The sequence below is a fragment of the Lagopus muta genome, chromosome 2 (genome assembly GCF_023343835.1).
Source record: "Lagopus muta isolate bLagMut1 chromosome 2, bLagMut1 primary, whole genome shotgun sequence".
NCBI classification, from domain to species: domain Eukaryota; kingdom Metazoa; phylum Chordata; class Aves; order Galliformes; family Phasianidae; genus Lagopus; species Lagopus muta.
In genome coordinates, this window is record NC_064434.1 from 51603829 (window position 1) to 51626421 (window position 22593).

Sequence of the window (22593 nt, forward strand, 5' to 3'; positions counted from 1 at the left end):
AAATAACTTGGCATCATTTATTTCCTTCTTTGTCGATTTATGAGAAGGATGACAAGAATAAAAAAAAGAATGTACAGCACTGATCATTATTTCTGTGGTTTAATAGACATTTATTTACTTCTGTGTAGAAAACTTCAAAACTAATAAATACCTCTATGATACCTGGGTGCCTGGTGATGTTCAAAGAAATATATAAACAATGCACATCTCAGGTTAGCCTCAACCTCCAAAACTTATTGCAGCTGTTGGATAGCAGTCAGCACTACACTACACATTACATGTGAAAGGCTTTTGAGAAAAAAGTTAAATCTCTAATCTATCTAGAGATGAACTAAAATCTTGTATTCATTTCACATGGATCATAAAAGAGCATCTGTGAGATAGAGACAGTTTCCGGGTAACAAAAGAGAACTTGCTGGCAGAAGTCATTCCTTCAGCATTTATTTTCTAAGGCATGCAGTCCTAAATACAACAGTGTTGACTGAAATAATAAGAGGAAAATCTTGCAAATCAAAAAGCTGTGACATAGACAACCCGAGGGTACCTCCAATGGCTCCTTCCAAGCCATAATGTATTGGGTCAGCAACTTCTGGCTCTTCCTAGTCCATATGGTCATTTCTATAGCCAGCATGATAGCAGGAGGAAAGCATTCCCCTTTTTGACAGCAACCGTTTTGAGGCCCCTTTTTACATTGGCATAGTAAAACCAGACTTCAGTGCATGTAAGAACGAGCTCCAGAAAAAAAGTAAGAGGCTGTGCTTGCAGTGTAGAGCTCTTTGAAGCCCATGTGTTTCATCACACTCCAGTTTTAGCACTTCCTTACAGGAAGTGGTCTGTGTGGTTTTGTGACCTATTTGTTTCATTGTAAGCTTGAGGGTTGGTTGGTAGAATAAAATTGGGAAGGTACTGTGTGAAAGATTCACATACATCTATATAGCTTTACTGTATCTTTGCTGAACTGCCCAGTTTCTAGTCCAAAATAGAAATTTTCCTGGGAAAAAAAAAAGCTTGTATTTTGATCCATTATGCATATGTTTGAGATTAAAAAAGAAGCAGAAAGAAAAGATGATGTGCTTTAAACTATTTGCATTCAATATTTCCAGTTATCTACCACTTTTGCAAATTAATAAAGTAAAAATTATAAAAATACTTCTCAGTGTCTTAGAACTGTTAGTCTGCAATGTTTATTTTCAGCAGAAATGGTTTGCAGCATTCATATAGTGAAAGGCAGAAAGCAGAGGCTATAAAACACCCTGCTGACAAAAGCAGTATTACTGATAGAAATTTCTAGGTTTAGATCGTCCTCATCATATTTCTCTTACAAACTTAAAATGTTCTTTATAACAGTTTCATAATATAACTCTCTAAAACTTCCCTGTTAAACCCTGGATTCAAGCAGGTATTCATTTTTAGTGACTACAGATACAATTGGTACTTTGCTCTTGGCAGACTGGCAAGATAGCACACAGGAATTATCTCCTTTAACTGTAGATCAATGCCATGACTGAAACTATAAAATTGTAGGCAAATTGTACAGAAACTACAAGGTTATTATCAATCACTTCTAGCTCTGCAGTGGCACAGCGGAGAGGATAGATACTATAATAGGGTCTCTGCTCAGTACATTTTGTTAATATACTGTTTTCTTCCAGAGTCTTGCACATCTCTTGTTCCTGATGGCTACTTTTGTCTTGCTACTGATAAAAGAGAGGAACTCAACTCAGGTTCAAGCAGCACAGTAAATACTTCAGGATAAGTGAAGTTTTTCTTCTTATAGATGAAAAGGTTTATTTACCTACACAATATGTTAGTATATGCTTTCATTTGGTAATTAGTAGGCCTCTGCCCTAAGTGGAAGATAAAAAAATCAAGGCCCCTTTTGTAGATTTCCAATTTAGGCAGGTTACTGAATCTGGTAGCATTACAGAGCCATAAAATCAAGAGGGTCATCAATTCCCAGCGTTGTTCCTCAACAACCCATCCAATTTTAACAGATACTACACAGACACAGGAGCAGAGCCATGTTTTTTGTTACTGCTGCTCATTATCAACATCTGTAAAGTTATTTAAAAATCTGCCAGTGGGGAGGACAGGAAGAGACTGATTTGCACTTATCACAGAGAACCAGAGAGCCAGCAGACAGGATGATGGAGTTGGTATGCATGGTTTCCCGCCCCCCCCCCCCCCCCCCCGGGGCTCCCTGCAAACTCTGCACAACCCTTTCCATGCATTCACAGACCTTTTGTTGCCCCATCTGTAAAATGTTTATGTGGGCCATATGTTTAGGTTTTCTGTGAATGACACTGCAGCCAGAGAAACTGTCCTCACATAACTTCTACACTTCTGATCATGCCATCAACACACAGCCACTCTCTTTCCAGATTTTGCCATGCACTCAAGCTTAAGGCTACTTCAGCACAGTGAAAAACTGGCCAGATTCAGATTGGAAGCAGTGACACTGGAGTTTACCCTTTGCTAAAATAAATGGCTTTTGCCCACCTGAAGTAGTTCCTATTAATATTGTCCTGTTATAAATATTTACTTAATTTCTGATCAAAATCCTTCACTGCAGGAAATCCTCAGATTCCAGTGCTCTCATGGAAATGATGGAAGTTAATGTTCTGGGCAAGGGAAACAGTTATAATGTACACTGTCACAAGAGGACCTTACTTCAGGAAAACTGAGTATGACAGTCACTTGCTCTAGAACTCTTTCTTGCCTGTATTTTATCATTCCATCTTGAACAGAGGGAGAGAACAAGGAGGAGTTTCCAGGAAGGCAAGGTGGTAAAATTTATTTCTGCTTTCAGGACAAAGCGAGGATCATTCAAGAAAGTGCTGTCTGCTGATGATCTTTATCTACCTAAAACTAATTTTCCAATAATAACACCTTATAATATTTCACAAGGTTGTTCTAACAAAGAATTAACTAAGCTCTGATATAGCTTTGTAGGGACACATTACAGCAATGAGAAAAGTGCATTCTTTCAAGGGCAGCATTAATTCAACCCATATGACAAACTCTTGGTTAAAAAATACAAGAGTTGTTGTGAACTCAGTTTGTAGGATAATGTCTCAACAAATATTTTATCTGGGATCTGAGTCTATTATCTTCCCCAAAAACGTCAGAAAAATAATTATGTCCGGAGAGTTAGCTCAGGACAAAACAGGACTGCCAACATATCTAGCCACTAACCTGCTGGGTGTCTGCAGGCAAGTCATCTGCTGTTTTTTCTCTCTGCCACACATTCTCTGCCTATGAGGGTATCTGCTATGACTACTACTCACTGCATCTTTCTGCAGGGCTCAGAGACCCCAAGACTCTAGCTCCATATTGGCCTATAGCTGATACAATGACAGTAAATATTCATGTAAGATTTTTTTACTGTTACAGTACTTCACAGTTGAATTTTATTTCACTGAAATATCCCAATTTAAATCTCCAATGATTGGTCAAATCAGCTCCCCAGATATGAGTAGCCCTCCAGCTGCTTAACAGCTGAAGCAATAAAACAGCTGCAATAGTAATAAATACCTCCCCAGGGCCCTTATAGCTAGCACTACTCTTGTATTCTCCTTTTTTACTACTCTTATTCAGTTTCCTGTGTAGCTGATGCAAAATAAATTTTAAAAAACAAACAGAACAAAGCCCATAACAACAAAATTCTTTGCCTTAATTAATTTATCTTGATAAATAGACAGAAGCAAACACACATTTATATTTTTATAAAACATATATAGAGATATATATTGTGTATGGAATGCTTCTAAATGAAGCAGAGGTTTGAAGTCAGAAAACTTCCACCAAGTTTCAGTCTTAAGGACTGAAAAATCAGTTAATTTAAATGTAGCCTACCAGTAAGGAAAACTACTTCAATCTCTTTACGTACCATTGAACAAATCCTGTCTCCAGCAATGTACATAGCTATCATCAAAAAAACAGTGATTCTGCTGAGATATGGTTTACCTGAATCCCAACATATTAACAACTCTGAGAAAAATAAAAACTGATTTCTCAAGACAAAGAGTTATCTTTCTTGAGGGTTCACTGTATGTGCCGGTCACCATGACAATAATCACCAAGCCTCTCACAGTGTTATCTGAAGCACCACAGGAACCTGCTTTACACAAAATAGAAAACAGAATGCAATACACTGCATTCCAATGTACAGCAGGTCAGCATGGATGAGTATCAAGATTAAATGACAGTATAGAATCAAATACTCATACAGCAGTAGAATCAGTTCACAGCTTCCTCCACTGCCCGTAACATCTTCATAGGACACATAAGTTTTCCATTTCATTTACATAATCCTTAAAACAACCTTAACATTGATGCATTCCTTTCTGCAGATTTTTTTTTTCAGATGGCAAGGATCATTCTTCAGTGTTTGTGACCTAGGCAGCCCTGTCTCACATTTAGCAGTATTTACATACCTACATGTCTGTTCTGCTATCTTCAAATTAATTTTGACAGAAATAGAGGCTAATGTACAAGAATTGTTGGACCAGGTTTATATGGGAATAAGACTCATATTCAGTAAAGATAAATAGAATAGCAACTAGTGTTGAGGAGAACAGACTGTTGAAAACAGAACACAACCTATATAAAATTACTAGCAAGAGACCTTAAAAGCAGAGGCACATCACTTGGCGTAATTGCATGACTCCTCTGAAATGAAGTGCCCCATTAATGGTTATAAGTCCAGTGTGCAGGTGAGACTGTTGTCAAATCTGTTGCAACTCAGTCAACAACCCTAGGGTAAAATTCAGTGCTGTGCAGCAAAAAACCTTATAGCTGAGAAAGAGGGAGCTCCAGTGGCTTTAAAAAGTCTTATCATCTAACTTTTAGCTTTCTCCGGAGTTATAAATGACATTGACCACTTTTATGCCCTACTACCTCACTTTTAATCAAGGCACTTCAGGACTGAGGGAACATTGCAATGAAGTACTTGAGCTACCATGCAAGGATGTATTTATTTCAGTGAGATATAAGAAGAAAGCATGCTCAGCAGAGGAAAGGCAGGAAATAGGAGAGAGAACAAAATTAGGGAAGTGAAGAGGAGCTGTTTAAATTAACTCATTGCATCTGTCTTAAGTCATACAAAAAGATATAATTTTACCCAAGAGCAAGCCTTGCAAATGGCAATTTATTTCCTAGAAATAATTTAATGACACACCACTACTTGAGTGCCTGGTACTTTACATACAAATAAAAATGGCAAGCCCCTGCTCTTCAGCATTGTCATCTAAATTAGACTTTTGAGACCAAGTCCTCTGTGGGTATAAATTAGCATAGCTCCACTAACAGTGGAGGAATTATTTATGCCAGCATGCACCAGAAAGAGAATGATACTGGGAAAAGACATTTTTTTTTTACTATAAATTGCATGGGAAAAAAATATATTTCTTGCCTGTAAAATACCAAACCAGTTTTGATGGTCTTTATTTACATTATTAATACTCCCGGCATCTACAATAAGCCTGTGATTTTGCAGCATTTGTAGATCTGAGCATTTGTAGATTTGCAGAGAGGAAATAAACAGATTCATTAAGTCATTGGAATGCACCTTGCAGTTCTCAAAAAGAGGTAAAACAAGGATGAGTCACATAGAACAGAAGGATTCAATAGTCAAGGCTTCTGATCTGCTTATGTGAAACTCTTGAATTTTTTGCATTAAAAACCACAAACACCTACAGGGTAAATGGTCATAAAAATTAGGTATGCTTACATTTAAAACAAATTTTGGAATCTTGTCCAGTGTATTTTTTGAACTGTCAGAAACCTCGATGGAGAAAACAATATATCATTCTAAAGAGAATTAACAAGCAGTACAGTGGGCATGAACACACATTGCACATCACTGACCTGTGCTGTTCACATCCACATGTAACAGCCTGAATGGGTGTCAGTCACAAAACATTGGGAAAAGAGTTAATTTTTGCTTTGATAGAATTTAAAATGTTGTCCTAAATAAGTTAATCATTAGAAAGAAAGAAAGAAAGAAAGAAAGAAAGAAAGAAAGAAAGAAAGAAAGAAAGAAAGAAAGAAAGAAAGAAAGAAAGAAAGAAAGAAAGAAAGAAAGAAAGAAAGAAAGAAAGAAAGAAAGAAAGAAAGAAAGAAAAGTGATACAAATTGCAGCCAGGTGGAATCATGCCTTTAAACTCTTAAAAAAAAACAATCCAAGATGCTATTCATCAGGATCACAGGACTGAAAGAAATGGCTGCATTCAGGATTGCCTTAGAGCCAAAGCATATGTACTTTAGTGCAACTGGTTGTGATTCCATCAAACAGAGAGACTACAGCTGGTCAATTCATCTCTCAGTGAAACACTGATGGCCCTACAAAGGTAATGAAATATAGTTATTTATTGTTTCTCTTTTCAGGATATGTTCAATAATGGTACTTTCACCTGCTGATGTACATCAAGACATTTCACCTGTAAAATGTTCCTAGTGAATGCTGGGAAGCCTAAAACTGTGCTCCAACTTACCCACCATTAATTCATTTATTTTAAAATACTAGCAGTGTGTTGTTTCTTCCAAAAAAGCATATACAAATGGACTTACAAAAAGCAAATTGTAAAGCAAGAAGTGTGTGAAGAATCCTTCACTTAATTATATTTAGTTATTTGAAGATAAATAGATTTGCAGTCATAAGAAACAGTAGTGCTATAATTGCAGTAACTGCAGTAGTGTTCTGGACATAGGAACTCCCAAATGCTTAATCCTCTGGAGTTGTACTGAATCTGCTTTACAAGGAGCATTTTACTTGTCAGTCATATTCTGCAAGTTGAATGACAGTGATGTTTTCACAGACTGATCAAATCACTAATGGAGGTTATCTATCACCTTTTATTATTGTAAAGTATACTAAAGTGGCTAAGTGGCTAAAAAACTTTTTGACAGGTGAATATTGCATTTCTTATTTGACAAGGCAGAAGTGAATCAAAATCTAATATGAAAAAGCATGCTTTTTTGGGGGTTTGATGTCTTTCTCTACATAAGTGCTGTTTAAAACAGTAGAGATAGAATCTTAATTGAACAAGCTTTCAAATGAAATGCAATGTTAAGTGTACAAATGTGCTCTTAATGGTGGAATACCAGTAAATAATCCTCTCTTCTTAAAATGCTTATCCAAAGTTATCTCAGAGTGAAAACTGTTGGAGAGGAGAGGAGAGGAGAGGAATATGCACAAAGTTTCAGTATACAATTATTGAATTCATAACAGGAGTACAAACCATGAATATTTCTTGAAACGCTATTCTTTTTTTCTTCCCCCCACCCCAGTCTGGCCACAAAAACTGTATTAGGAGGTTACTGGAACTGTTTATTTATTTTAATTCAAATTGCTACTCTACCTCTGTGCAGATTACATATACATCTTGTTGCAAGAAAAGCACAAGATATGCTGTGTGGCTAATCTGTCAAAATAAACACCTTTCGTCTATTCTAATTAATTGTGTGTGCACATTTGCAGGAGAAAAGAGCACTCTCCAAGAATTTCAACACTTGAAACAAAGATTCAACCAGTAAGTAAACACAGCTTAGACTAGAATCTGGAAAACAAACAAATAAACAAATGAAACCAACCACACTTGTCACTTTTGAGGGATTTACCCTCTTTTTATCTTTTAAGTGTGCATAAATCTTTTCATCTGTGCCCATAATTCCTATTATAAAAAGAGATACAAAAGTAAAAGGATGGATAGAGAAGGTTCTGTTAGATATCCTACAGTTCAATGTACCCTTCAGTTAGTAGTGTTGCAAGAGATGTAAAAACAGGAGGCTTTTCTCACATTTGCATTCTTTCTTTCTCTCTTTGTCTAGAGAGAATTAGCATGTCAATGTTTACTTTTATTTAAGAAAAACAAATCTGAGAAACACTACATTTTCCCAGCCCTACTATGGAATTCTGCTACAAGCTTATATCTACCCTTTTGCAGATCATCTTTTCAGTTCAGTAGGAATAAAATATGCAGAGCAGAAGAGCATGAATCCTCAAACCATTGTTTTGATGACCTACGTGCAAATTAAACAGTGTTTTTGCCTGATTCTGTGCAGAAATGAACCTCATTCTTGGTATGGAAACTTCCAGATCCCATAAGACTCTAATATACATGCCACAAACGTGGGAGAGTGGAAAAGACAAGGCACTGGAACAACTCATAGGATTGGGATGAAAGTGATCACCTGAGAATGTGGTTTTTCCCACAATAGATGGGCATGTTGTAGCTTCCAGGAGGACATGTGGACTCTTAAGCACTGAAGAAGTATGCATGCTATATTCCTCTCTTTCCTTTCTCAGAATAAATCTTCCCAATTTACAATTCTTGGAAGAAATTTCAGTTCCATTAAACTGAAAGCACCTGAATTTTCTTAAATTGTCTGCACATGGGCGTCAAGGCACAATCACAGCTGAGCAGCTAGAGTAAGTAAAGCAGTCAAAAGCATGCCGGTAGTCAGGGTTTCAAAAAGGAAACAGTTTGGCACTGTCTAATGAACTGTGTCAACTAGAAGAAACAGGCCTTCTGATAGGCACGTTCAAACTGGTGAGGAGGTTTCTTTGTAGTTACAGCTTAACAGCGATACATATTGAAAATATCCTAAACAGGACGCTTTGCTTAGGGGTGTATACAATGTATAAGGACATCTGAATACACAAAACACTCCTGAAGGATTCTTAAAATGAGTGAAAGAATGTTTCAGAGTGTTTCAGAGTGTTCTTGTGTCCTTAGAGCTGTCCTGTGCATGCCCTTAGGTGCAAAATTTCATTTACATTTGAAAAGTTAATGAAAAATTTGATGGCGGTGTCTGGCAATGTGTCTTTTGAAATAAGCTTAAAGGTTCTATTAATTTGAAGTTGTTAGCACATCCATTTTATGTTGTTAGATATTGTTGTTAGAGTTATATAAGATATCACAACAAAAAAGAAAATGTGCTCAACTGTTCAAGAAAAACAAACTAGTCAAAACTGTTGTCCTTTGGAATTTTAGAGTTACACAATACTGTTAGTCTTGATCTTTTTGAAAGCTGCTATGATTTATTACTATAACTCCATAGCCACAAATTGAAAACATAGATTAAAATGTCTCCTGCTTGACCTTTTCACAGATAGCCCAAGAATATGAATATTAACTCTATGCATTCAAGAGCTGCTGACTGAGTTATATATTGTAAAAGGTATTATTTCAAATCCTATTTCACCAAATGAATTACCAAATTACCAAATAGTTCCACTGCAAATGTTATTGTTTTTGTTTGTTTATGGTGTGTTAATAGGCACTTTAGAAACCACTGGGCAACCTCCACAAATTTAAAATACAGGAGTGGCTGTGGAGGCATGTGAGTTCTCCTGGTCTATGACTGGATGACATTTGTGCTTTAGCAACAAGAAGTCTCCTGATCTTAACTAATACTTCACCCAAAGAAAACCTTGACTTTTATTTATTCTGTCAAAGATTAAATATCAGTCAGCTACTCATGCACAAAACTTTGAGAAGAAATGCACAACAACCACCACAAAAATAAAAGCGTTTTCCACATTCTCTTGGAGTCTCCTGTTCACATTTGTAGCACTCTCAGTCTTAGCCTTGTTCTTTCTCCTCTCAGACACTGTAGTTTCCATGAAGACTAAGTTTTATTTGCGTGGCACAAAGTAAAGTAAAAAACAATGCTGAGCTGTACTGACTGAAGACAAATAATAGAAGAACATGCATTTCCTCAGTAAGGCCACAAAACTCTGGTTTAGGTAACAGCATACTTTCTCTTCTGTGCCTTGTCTGGTTGAGCTAAGGAGGAAAAGATTGCTTACGTTATTTTTCTCAGTGTGTGTATCTAGCATAGGCTCAAACACACAAATTCTAAGTCCCTACACCATATTGAATTCCATTAAATGAAACTTACACAAGCTCTATGAGTTGCAGCTCTGGAAAACATGATCTTTACACAAGCTGTGACAGCTTCCTATCAGCTACTTTGTCCCTCTTTACTTTCTGTTGAAGCAGATTGCTTCTGACTTCTTCAAAAGTAGTTACAGGACTCCCTTTGACTTCTTCTAGTGAGATCTTCCTATACATTTCTACAACCCACAGATTTCATTCCTAATTCACAGCAATTTTCTAACCTGTACTCAGATCTGATGGCATCAGAATATGGTTTGTAGCTTGTCCTGCAAATCAGTACAAACTGCTTGGCTTCTCCATATTTGCTGGCTTTAAATGATGCATTAGAAAGCTACTTTAAGTTCCCATTTATTGTAACCAGAATGGTTCATTAGTAAACAAGAATGCTTTCGGGGAATTATCATTTCAGTTCTTATAGGAATAGTGCTTTCTGTACAGGTTTTATTTTTTAAATTCAGACTAAGTCATGCTTACCCCATGGCTTCTGCATCTTTATGAACTGTGGCTCCATGGAAATAAGCCACCTCCCTCTGTTAACGCCCGTGGAGCTGGAGAACTTCAATATGCAATTTGTGAATTTTACCCACTGAGTATTTTCTAAATGGCACATTTTTTTTTGAGATGCTGCCCCAAGTCCTTTCCGCCTCAGCCTGGATTTTTGTTTGCCTTAACAAATCTCTCAGCTGTTTGTCCTGTATCTGTCCTTGTTTATAATGATAGTGCTTATAAAGACAGTAAGGGTAGGAGCGAATTGTTCCTTGCCACTAACTCTTTGTAAACAATTATACAGTACATTAAATTGCCTTGGTTTGAGGCAATCTAATCCTCAACTAATAGCAAGGAATATATCTAATACTGTTTACATACTGAGTACCCACGGGGGGGGGGGGGGGGGGGGGAAGGGGGAGGGAACAGCAAAAAAAAACCTTGTAGAAAACCAAATTGACTGCAAATTCTCAACTTAACACATAAGCCATCTCTTTTAGTTAATTCTTTGCAACTGGATTGCAGTGGTGATATACTAGCATCCATAAAAAAGTTTTATTTACTCATCTTGCTTTCACATTCATAGTTACGATTCTAAAGCTGTAGCCCAGTCAGTGAGAGAAGCTTATTACAGTAACATCCAAATGTGACACACAGCAAGGATAAATGTGTTATCCAGCTTGTACATGCATAAGCAGACTCTCTGGAAATAGAATTCAGACCAATATTTTCATTTTCAAACCTGCATTTTCCTGCATCTGAGCAGTCAATGGAGCATCTCCTTTTTTAAGTAAGATCCAATTATAATGAGAGCTTGGATTGACAGAAAACATTATTATAACTGAATGAGGTGTCAAATCCATGATTAATAAGGTTCTTCAATTAGGTTCAGCAATAGCAACATCAGACTACAGGCATACAATTATTCAATAACATAAAACATTTTCAAGAAGTTTTAATTTCTATTTTGGAGAGTAGAAGGCAATGTCTCACATTTTGATGTTCATGTGGGGCAGAACTAGTTCAGCATTTCAGGAGAGGATTTTATCTCTGTTTTCTGAACATGCAAACCAACAAAAAAAGCCTTTTGCACAATCTAAGCCTGTTGTTTGAGGAGTTAGCTTCTGTTTTTCTCCTAGCTTCTGTATTTTTTGCATCCACCTTCTTAATGTCTGAACTGCAAGAGCAGATTGGGAACATCTGTAGTGTTGGAGGTTTGTGGTTTAGGTATCCATATGGTCATATATTGATGGACTATATAGAGTACGAGGTGAAAAAAAAATGCTGTCTGTTTAGTCAGGTACAAATCAGCAGATAAAAAGCTGATATTTCTTGATAACCACGGTTTGTGTAAGCAGTTCATAATCATTTTGCAAGGTTCATGATTTTTTTTTCTGTAACTACTTTTTCTTTTTATGTGAGAGGCAATGAAGGCAGGATAGTTACAAATTAGCAAATTCACAAGGGGAAAATGTCATATTTACAAAGAAAAATTCCGCTAATTGGAAAAGCTTTCTTGTAATAAAATGCAAATCCCTCCATCCTACATAAATTCTGCTTTCCTATAACATATCACAATTTGACAGAACTGGATATCCCATTTTTTCTGTTTCATTGCTTCTCAATTTCACCTTTCTAGCCTACCTTCTTAGTCCTCTCTTCCATCCAACTGGTAGTGCTGCTCCATCACTGCAGGCAGTATAAGTGATTTGGCTGTATAAGCTTTGTGTGAGGTTGACTTGGAAAAATGGTCTCTCAGGTCAGCCTTCATTTATACATCATCAGTTACATCCCACTACTTTTTATCCAAATATGATCTATCAATAAAAAATACATATATAACCCATACTGTAGCAGGCTCATTTCCTCATTTTGCTCCTTCACTGACACCTTGCATGCTTGCACAAACTAACCTTTAAAATGCAACTTTTAGTTTAATGTTAGCATTTGTCAGTCCCACAAACTAGGGAAATTTATGGAGGAAGTCTGAGAAACATCTGAATTTCTAACTATAACCCCCCCATCTCTTGAAACTCACTGCTACGTTCTGCAAGCTGCCAGATGAAGACAGCTTAACACACTAGCTAGATAAACAGCAGCAGATGCAGATAGCAGGCACAAAAGCTCTTGCCTACTATGAGAAGATAGTATGAAGTGGTTATAGACAGATCAAGCTTAAAAATGTGTTAGTGGGCCTCAAGGTTACCGCCTTGCAATGCTATAAGGGATGAGTCTGCACCACTTTTCTTTCTTGTTTCTTCTGCTTTCAAATAACCACACTTCAGAATTAAGCTGTCCTAGGCAACAGTCGGTTTCATTTTACACCTCTTCAGTAAATTCATGTTCAGATGAAAACTTTTAAGTGAGGTTATAATATAGTAGCATCTGGGAATTTCGGTGCTATTATTTTGATGTTGTTACTGCGATTCCTATTGTGGTAGCCAGTGAACAAAATGCTGTATACAAGCAAAATTGATGCCTGCCGCTATAAATACCCCAGAAAATGGGAAAATGAAGCATTATGTCCCATTTCATAAAGGAGACAGCTACAAGTTGCTACAAAGTAAATGAGTGTGGATTTCCAGCTCATTAACTACTCCATGGCAACTGTCTGGGTGGTTATGGCTCCAGAGTAAATGTGAGGCAGCTCTGACCCTTATGGAACTGCAGTAATGTATCTTGCATTTACCTGAGATTTAAGAATCCATATAGAGTAACTAATGAGCTGGAAATCTACACTCTCACTTCTCACATGGCAGTTTCTTCACATATCTTGAGGCAATGATAATTACGTGATTTGTCTCGCGTCATGAGACAGACAAGGGAATATAACCCAGACTTAAAGATCTCCTGCAAACCCCATTCCTTGCATGGACAGAAAATTCTTGTAGAGCTACAGTTCATCTGCTTAGCATATCCTCCTTCAAATGGGATCACTTCACAAGCAAACTCAGCCATTTTTTTCCCCTCATTAATACTGAAGAACATGCATATACCACATACACAAAATGGATAGATAAAAGTAGATTTCAGATAGTTTATTCACTTTACATATATGTCTTAAAATATAATTTACTTTTCCAAAGACTCATAAATACTAAAGTATGATATCTAAAATAAAATAAATATATATAAACAGATAAACAAGAGGATGCTTTGGGAATAGTCTTATTCTGCTTTCTGCTTCAGGTTTCAATCTCATCATGGCAGGCACTGCCACTCCCAATTTTTCCCTTAGAAAAAAGGAAAAACTGGGAGAAAAGTCTGGACTCTATTTTCCTGTAGTCTAAGCATTCTTTTGCCCCAGTACTGTCCACCAGGGTAGTTCATAACATACCACAAGCAAGCAAAGAGGCTTATTTCCCTATCTTTTTCTTTTTTTTTTCCCTGTACTGACTCCTACCAATGGATTGTCTGATAAGACTCCATCACACTCTTTCAAGTGATACAAACTAATGCCTACAGCCTTTGTTAAACCCCTGTTCTGATTTTTCAGAGGCTCTACTGGAATTAAAATAGCTATAGCTACAGAATAGACTATGCGTCCTCAAATTTCTTGTTGCCATCAAAAGGAAAAGAAAAAAAGTGGAACCAAGGGAAGGATAATCTGAACCAGAACTTTCAGTTCTGGGATGCCTGGCTGTGACACTAGTGCAAAAACTTGAATTTCTTGAGGGAAGGCATAATGTAAATGGAAAACATCAGTGCTATCTTTTACATTGACCATATTCAACACTTTAGTGACTCTGATGTGCATCCTTTTTCTGCTAACAGATTGGAAATTTGCATATTTGCCCTTGTATCTCACTAGGACATTTTATTCTCTTATTAAGTTATCCTTGTCTTCAAGTAAAGCAGACAGAGAATTACTCTCTTAACAGAAGATCCCACAGCTGGATATCAAACTGCTCAATGCTGTCTGAACTGTGCTACTCCATGGTAAATGTTTGTGCTTACAGAGTAGAAAATGAAGTTTTCAAAAACTGGACTCTGCTCCTACTGCTTCAAATCTTGTCTGTCACTCTCCCAGACTCAGAGCTGGAGCTTGGGCATGGCCCAGCCATCACCAGGGCCTACACCAACACTGTTGGACTGTACAGCTCCTGTAAGTATTGTTGTGGAAACAAGCATTTTCTGAAACTGTTCCTGCTCACAATCTGAGTACTCAAGCATCCCAGGCTCACTCCAGAACTCCAGAATGCATTTTGTGGGCAGCCACACAAACGAGACTGGGAGTTACTAGCAGTGACATCAGGCACCTCATGCCAGATGGTCATCAGGGCGCAGAAAAGCCCCTGAACATGTTTAAGCAGGCATGTGATGAGCGGCACGTCAGCTGCCAGCTACCCCTGGGCTTGATTTTCTGACCTTCTTGCTACAAATAGAAGGGCAAAAGAGGCAGCGCAGCCCAGAGAACAGTGACATGAGAAGTCAGGCTGCAAGGAACCCAAGTATGAGAACAATTTATCATGTTCCTCCTGTGTTACCTTTCTGGGGAGTTATTCTACTGCACTACAGCAGAATTTTGATTTTTTTATTACCTTTTTTTTTTTTTTTTTTGCCCAGATTTGTAATTATACAAATATATGATATTATATTATCCCCCCCCCCCCCCCCCCCCCCCCCCGTTTTTGTTTTTTTATTTTTTTCCTGAGGGAAAAAAAAGAAGTGCCAGTCAATTCCTCTCCTACTGACATCAATGGCTGTTGGCTTAAGCACCTTATGCAGTATTTTCCCTCTTCTTATCAGGGGTGCCGTATTTTTTCTGTGCTTGATTTTTTTTTTATTTCTTCTAGGCATCCCTTTTATTTTTATATTTCTTATCTCTTTGTTCTCTAAGTCATTCACTTTTCATCCTAAATTATGTAATTTTCTTTTAGCCAGTTGGCATTTACATCAGTCAGCATACCCAAATGTTCATCTGTATTTCCTTAATTTCGTGTACTATATCAGCAATTCCTGCAGCAGTAATGGCTTTCTGCAATGTGACTTACGCCTCAGATTGCCCTGCTAGTTTTTCAGGCAATTATCTACTGCCTGTCCTTTTGGCAGGCACATTGCTATCTTCCCCATTTTATTTTGGTTTTGAGAGTAACATCAATCCACAGTAAGTGCCTACTACAGACTTGATGCTTCTCTGTGGAAATTTTAAGTGTTTCATATTGTTTAAAATAGAAAAACGCCTTAATACCAGCACTTCATACTGAGAAAATCAGGAAAACTCCAGTCATTTATTTGCTGGGGCTTTAGGGCTCCCTGCTTCTTTAACTCCTTCCTCTTGGTTCATCCAGAGTTTATCAGCAGACCTGATCCCTTACCATCCAAGTCACAGCCAACACTGTTTGGTTTATTTTGCATAGAAATCTGGGACACAAGGGGGGATGGCACATAGGCAGGCATCAGCCCAGCATGGTATCAAGATGCGTAAAGTGTTCCTGGGAAATGGTCATGGGCCCCCAGGTACAGACACAGTTATAATGATCACTGCAATGGCACCAATACAAAGTCCTGCAGTTGAGGCTTTCAAGCCTACAAAAGAACACGAAGTGGCTTGAGACCAAACAGTATCTATTGCTCACTCCAGTTTTACCCCTAAAAACCTAGCTGAAGACAGATGCTCTCTTGTTTGGAACAGATGCTGCTGGGGAAGAAGATGAAAATCCATTTGTCGTTTTGGCTCCTGTCTGAAAATGAATGTGGCCTTGGCTTCAGCTCACTGCCTGATTGCAGGGAGGAGGAAATGTGCTGGAAAAATACAACAAAGAGGAAAAGCCATACTTCTTTGAAAGCAGTGGAGAACAGTGAGGAATCAAAGCTACAAAATTCTGGAGTCTGAAGGGCACTGGCAGTATAGCCTGGGGATGCTCAAGACATGTGGGTCTGGGGGGAAGTCAGACCTTCATGTGACACAGGTGGGGTAGGGGAGAGGGACCCTGAAGCCCATTGTGCATATAGTACCTGGAGGAATAAGAAGTGGCAACACACAGGATTGCAAGAAACTGGGAGCTTGACTCACAAGACCAGGCTATGGTGGGGATTGGGTTTTGACACATGTAAAGAACTTGGCCACCGTGATAAGACGAGGTGTTCATAAATCTGTAAAGACTGCACTTCAACAGTATCATAGAATCCTTAGAGTTGGAAGGGACATTTAAAGGTCATCTACTCCAACTCCCCTGCAACAAATAGGGACATCACAGTAAGATCAGGTTGCCCAGGGCCGGATCCAACCTCACCTTGAAAGTCTCCAGGAACGGGGTATCAACCACATCTCTAGGCAGTGTTTTCCAATATCTCGCCACCCACATTGTAAAAGATTTTTTCCTTATATCTAACCTAAATCAACTGTCCTTGAGCTTGAAACCATTTTGCCGTGTTCTATCACCACAGACCCTGTGAAAGAGGCAGTCCCCTTCTTTCCTGTAGCTCCCCTTTAGATACCAAAAGGCCGCTATCAGGTCACCTTGTGGCCCTCTCTTCTCCAGGATGAGCAGCTTCTGCTCCTCATAGGACAGGTATTTCATTCCATGGATAGGAATTCCAGTTTTCCCATACTATTTGAGAGGTCTCACAAAGCAATTGGAAAGCAATGTAAAGAAATTCTATGAGAAGTGGGGAGAGATGGTGGAAGATACAACTCCAGGGAGAGAGGAGCTTCCTCTTCCTTGGATACAGAGAAAAAGGGAGAGGAAGCATGACTGCAGCCTTAAGAGTCAAAATGGTGCACCTGTAGAAAGAAACCCTTCTTAAGTTTGCACAGGTATATTTACATCTACTAATAAACCAAACTTTCCTTCCTTATTCCTAGTGCCAAAAGATTGCAGTCTGTTCTTATCTGATCCTTGCTGGCTGTCCTATGTGTATTTTCTAATATTTATTTATTTAGGATGTTAAGTTACTTGCCACACAGTAAAAATATTTGTATTGAACAGGCTGCATAAAGGCCCCAAATCCATGATAAATGCTCTGGAAGCAGAAAAGAAGTAGTTGGGAGGAAGGAAAGGAGGCACTGCAGGAAAACTCATTTGCTGAAAAATGCAGCTTATGTCTTATCAATTTAATTCCAGATAAGTCTTCATTTTGCTGTGAAGACAGATGCGATAAATATGTTAATGGCAGATTTCAGTAGTTCAGTTTGTAGAACTGCAAGGCTAGATGGAAGCGATAATTTTTCTTTCATTTTAATTTTGAAATAAAAAGCAAGAAGGCAGGAAATTTCCTGATATCAGAACACTGTAATGACTTTTTGAAGGATAATGGACTTCAGCACAAGATGACGATTAACTATCGTGTCCTGATCCTTACTTTTTTATTAAATTCCAGTTTGCCTGGTCAGAATTTTCTCAGCTTTCTTGTTAAGCTGAGCAGATTACTGCCTGTGACTGACTTTTCCAGTTCCACATTCATAGAGGCATATAGCATCAATCCTTACTTGAACCTTGTGAGTATTTTACTGATACTAATGTTCCTCTGGCTAGATACATGCTTAAGCAGGCTATTGAAAATAGACCTGGATGGAGCTCTCCTTCACCTCTCTTACTGTTTTTCTGGAGCAAGATGCTGGCAGAAGAGTCCTTTCTTTTTTTTTCTTTTTTTTTTTTTTTTCCTTTTTATTTTTTAATTCATTAAGAAGCACATTTAGTGCCCCCAGGGAGTATAAAACTAAATGGCTTTCCATGCATTGATTACTGTTTTCCTATTAATAACATTCACTTAGAAATATTTGGTAAGAAGTCTTCTTTGACTGTTCAATTAAAAATAGTTTTAAAAAGACAAAATACCAAAACTGTGGGGGGATATACATAAAGCTTCCTAAATCTGTTGCTTATTTACTACTTGAAACTCAAACTGTGTAAACTATAATTTCGTTCAATCTGTTGATCACACAGTAGCTTGTCAATATTTCAGCTGAATGGGTAATTCTTATAAGCAAAAGGAAATCTAGAAAGAATTTGCTGCATTGCATCTTTTCAGGGGGAGGAAACTGCAGGCATCAGATAAAAAGCCTAAGGAAATTTTAGGAAACACTTTCTGAATTTCTTCCGCTCACCTGGAGATATTAAGCAAAAAACTGAGTTTCTTATATTCACAGCGGTGGTTCTAACTGAAGAACTTTCCGTTGCACATCTGGCTTGTTCTTTTAAATGAATCCTAATTTCACAAAGGTGATGTCCTGTCTGGTTCCTCCCTGAAGACTTCTCTCCAGGCAAGTGAGTGAGTGCCCCAAATTTCAAACCACTAGCATTAAATACTAGGATTTTATCAGGCCATTCTCATTCTCTAGCTAAGCTCACCATTCAGAATCTGAATGACTTTAACTATTTCGTTCAAAATGGCAGTTAGAGCCCCCTGAGGACTTCTCTCCAGTGGCTCAAGTGAAGAAATGTGGATTTTCTCTGAGTGCTCGTATCCCATTTTCGATTCAACAAAGGGTACCACTGTTTTGTCAGTGCTGTCCTCAGCTGGGGGTACAGAACTGATATGGTTTGAAGAGGTGGATAGAGATTATATTGTTTATGAGATAGAGTTAATTATTCTGAAATGTCAGATTCATTCCAGATGCCTATCACTGTATTTCATTTATTTATTTTGCATGGACTTTGGGGGGGGGGGGGAAGGGGGGGAGGGGCAACAGAGGGCATGGCATGAGCTTCTTTCTTCATTCAATTAACAACTAATACAAAACTTCAAACATATGTGTGCTGAATGTTTTTTTTTTCTTTTTTTTTTTTTAAACTAAATAGAATGATGAGGTGAGAGGAAAAGCAAAAGTCTGCAGGGCCTTGTGGAAGTGAGAGAAAGGATCCCCAGGCTCTGGAAGAGAAAGCTGTGTCAGCAGGAGCTGAGCCAAATTAATTAGCCCTGTGAGGAGCCTAGGCATAGGGCTTGGTTAATGCAGCTATTTTATTTTTGTCTCTGGACTTCGTTGAACTGTGCAAACGTGTCTCTGTAATACTGCACCTTGCATCCAGAGGCTGTTCTTGCACTCATGTGAGGTTCCAGTCCATACTGGCCACTGAATTCATACAATTCAGTGACTAAAATGGCCAAAAGAACACAGAGAAACACACTATACAGTTCTGCTCCTGGCCCTAGTATTCTCCTTCCCAAGGTCAGGGAGCAGCAGGTAGAGACAGCTGCAGCCTCTCTGCCCTCACAATCTTTCTGGAATAGCTAATAGGTGTTCAAAGCACAAGCCATATCTAGAGGTAACCCGCTGTGGCAGAGCATCCTCCACTACTGACATAGAACAGCCATATCTTAGACCTCTTTGGACTCATACTGCAGCAGCATTTAATCCTGCAGCAACAACTCGGTGAGGAACACCACCCTCCAGCATGCAGCCGGGTAGGAAGATGCCTGTAGAAGAGTGGCAATTCACGTGGCATTAAAGCTTATTCTAGGCTGCCACCTTGTCAGGGTTAAGTTCAGCTCATTAAAACATTTGTCTGTTATTTATGCAAATAAGCCTATGCAGAGTCACAAAATATGCAAAGTGAGCTATTTATCAGTTTGGCACAATCTCTAACTTTCTGAGACCTCAGACATCCCTGCTAGATTTAGAAGAAAATGAAGTCTCTGTACTGCTGTTTCTGGCAAAGAGGCCAAGGAAAAGCCTATCAGCTACGATCCACATCCTCTCAGAGGACTTGCTGTGCTTGGGATAGAACAGATAATGTATTCTGTGAGACTTTAAACCTATTGCATTTACTTTCACAATGTTTAATCTTATGAATAAGGGAACTCTACTTGTTTCGTCTTTGCAGGGAAGGAGATTTATGAATCTGCATAATTCAAATAATTCGAACTGCAGTTTATTATTTATTTACAAGTAGCATGTGACAAAAAAAATGTCCTCTGGCACGGTCTGCTTACACATGCCTCTTTGCCAGGGCAGCTGCAGTCTAAGGTCATCCTCACTCATGAATGTGCAAAAGAACTCAACTCATCCCTCTCTGGTCACAGAATCACAGAATTGTAGGGGTTGGAAGGGACCTCTAGAGATCGAGAACAACCCCTCTGCCAAAGCAGGTTCCCTACAGCAGGTCGCACAGGTAGGCATCCAGGCAGGTCTTGAACATCTCCAGAGAAGGAGACTCCACAACCTCCCTGGGCAGCCTGTTCCAGTGCTCCATCACCCTCACCGTAAAGAAGATCTTATGCACATTCGTGTGGAGCTTCCTATGCTGCAGTTTCCAGCCGTTTCCCCTTGTCCTGTCTCCATGTACCACTGAAAAGCATCCATCCTTGCCATTCTGCCCCCCACACTGTAGATATTTATAAACCTGGATCAGGTCCTCTCAGCCTTCTTTTCTCAAGGCTAAACAGACCCAGTTCACTTAGCCCTTCTTCATAGGGGAGATGCTCCATGCCCTTCACCATTTTTGTGGCCCTCCGCTGGACTCTTTCCAAGAGATCCCTGTCTTCTTTTGCTCTGGGGAGCCCAGAACTGGACACAGTTCTTAATGCTGTCTCCTCACTTCAGGAAAAATACTTGTACAACACAAGTCTGGTACGGATTCAACAACCAAGCCAAGCCACCAGTCACAGCAGGAAGTCTGAATCGGCATTACCATACAAGTCTACCAGAAACATTGTATTTATGAAATTCTTCCCCTGTTCAGCATCCCAAGCCAGTGCCAGGCTGAAGAGTTCTCTGTTAATTCCAGGATTCATCCTGTCTGTCCTCCCTAGAATAGTAGAATGGTTTATTTAAGCTGCTGCAAGCATCAGTGCATACCATTTTTTCCTGTATTACTCCTATCCAAGGGACTCATCCTGCTTCTTCATTTCTCCTATGCTCTGTTGCAACTAGCTCCCAGAACATCTGTGGAGCTGGTTACCTGTATGCGGTCATGGAATTGACACTAAGGAGAGGGACGCTTCCAGCAAGGAAGGATGAGAACTCACGTAAGATCTGCTTCCATGGTGGCTACAGCTGGACCTTAGTTTGGTACCAATACAAAAAATAACTTTCCCTGAGAGCACCCCGAATGCAATGCCATGAGTTCTACTGCATTTAAAGTGCAGCACAATTGCTCTGCAGTCTCATATTGAGGCCTCATCAGAGCTCTGAAAGGATTTCTAGAGTACAGTCTTCTTTCCCTGTAGGGAATTTGAATTTGCGTAAGGAAGACAGAAACTAATAGATATTATGTATCCACTGGACACACTTGTCGAAATCCGTCAAACCTGTCTTTCTTTAGTTCTTTCAATATTCAAGAAAACTGTGACGGGTTGGCAAGAAGCTGAACACCCATCTACCTATTCATACACTCTCATTTTGATGTTAGGATAAGGAAAACTGAGAAAATTCTTGAGTAGACAAAAAGACAATTTAAAAAGTAAAGGAAAGAGGAAGAAAAAAAGTGATGTTTCTCACCACTTTCCACAAGAAGAAAGATGGCTTGCCATTTTCTGTTCTATGGCCACTCTCCCAGACCAATCAATCCTATCTTTTTTATGGCTGAGCATGACACAGAATATTCTTTTGGCCACTTCAGGTCATCCGTCCCAGCTGTGTCCACTCCCAGCCTCTAGGCCACCTTTTGGCCTTCTTGCTTGGAGGACAGAGCAAAAAAAAGAGAAGGCCTAGTTGCTATGCATATACTACTCAGCAACAGCCTAAACACCAACGAGTTACCAACACCATTTTAGTCACAAGTTCAAAACACAGCATCTCACAGGCTGCTATGAAGAAAATAATTTCCATCTCAGCCAGACTCAGCACAAAAATTAATGACCAAACGCATTGGCTTAGGTTAATCGCTAAGAAAATTGTCCTAGAAGGGGTACTTAACTTTCTTAATGTTGAGGGCTTTTCTAAAAGTGTTGCCCTTTTTATTCCAGATCTATTTGCTACTTGGGTAAGTGCAAAAATATGCAGTTAAAAAGATCCATACAGCCTGACTTTCTGTGAATTCGATTCTGCTGTTTCCAGCTGAGCAAAATTCTCTTGATATATATAATGAAAACATATGTTACCCCTTAATAAATGTATGAATATAACCACTTTATGTCTCTCCATTCACTTTTGCATTGCTGCAATTAAGGATTGTCTGTCTAAAATTATAAGGCCAAGCTTTCTGCTGTGAGTCAGCATGGTTCTGTTGTTTTTCATGGATCAATTAACACACAGTGGAGATTTTAAACACTGTTGTCTATAATGGCTAATTTGCCTATTATAAGGAATGGAGAGCCA

General features: G+C 38.7%; 1 protein-coding gene across 4 annotated transcripts in view; it reads right to left on the reverse strand.

The window, feature by feature from the left end:
• The window catches only part of THEMIS (thymocyte selection associated), a 99456-nt gene that overhangs the window by 48483 nt on the left and 28380 nt on the right, over window positions 1-22593 (reverse strand). Inside the window, exon 5 of one of the 4 annotated variants that reach the window (XM_048935908.1) lies at window positions 6197-9791. The exons of the other annotated variants lie outside the window; for them this stretch is intronic. Coding sequence (XP_048791865.1) covers window positions 9609-9791 — 183 coding nt within the window. The 3' untranslated portion in view covers window positions 6197-9608. Of the gene's footprint in view, window positions 1-6196; window positions 9792-22593 lie in introns of those variants that run through there. 4 annotated transcript variants of the gene reach the window in all.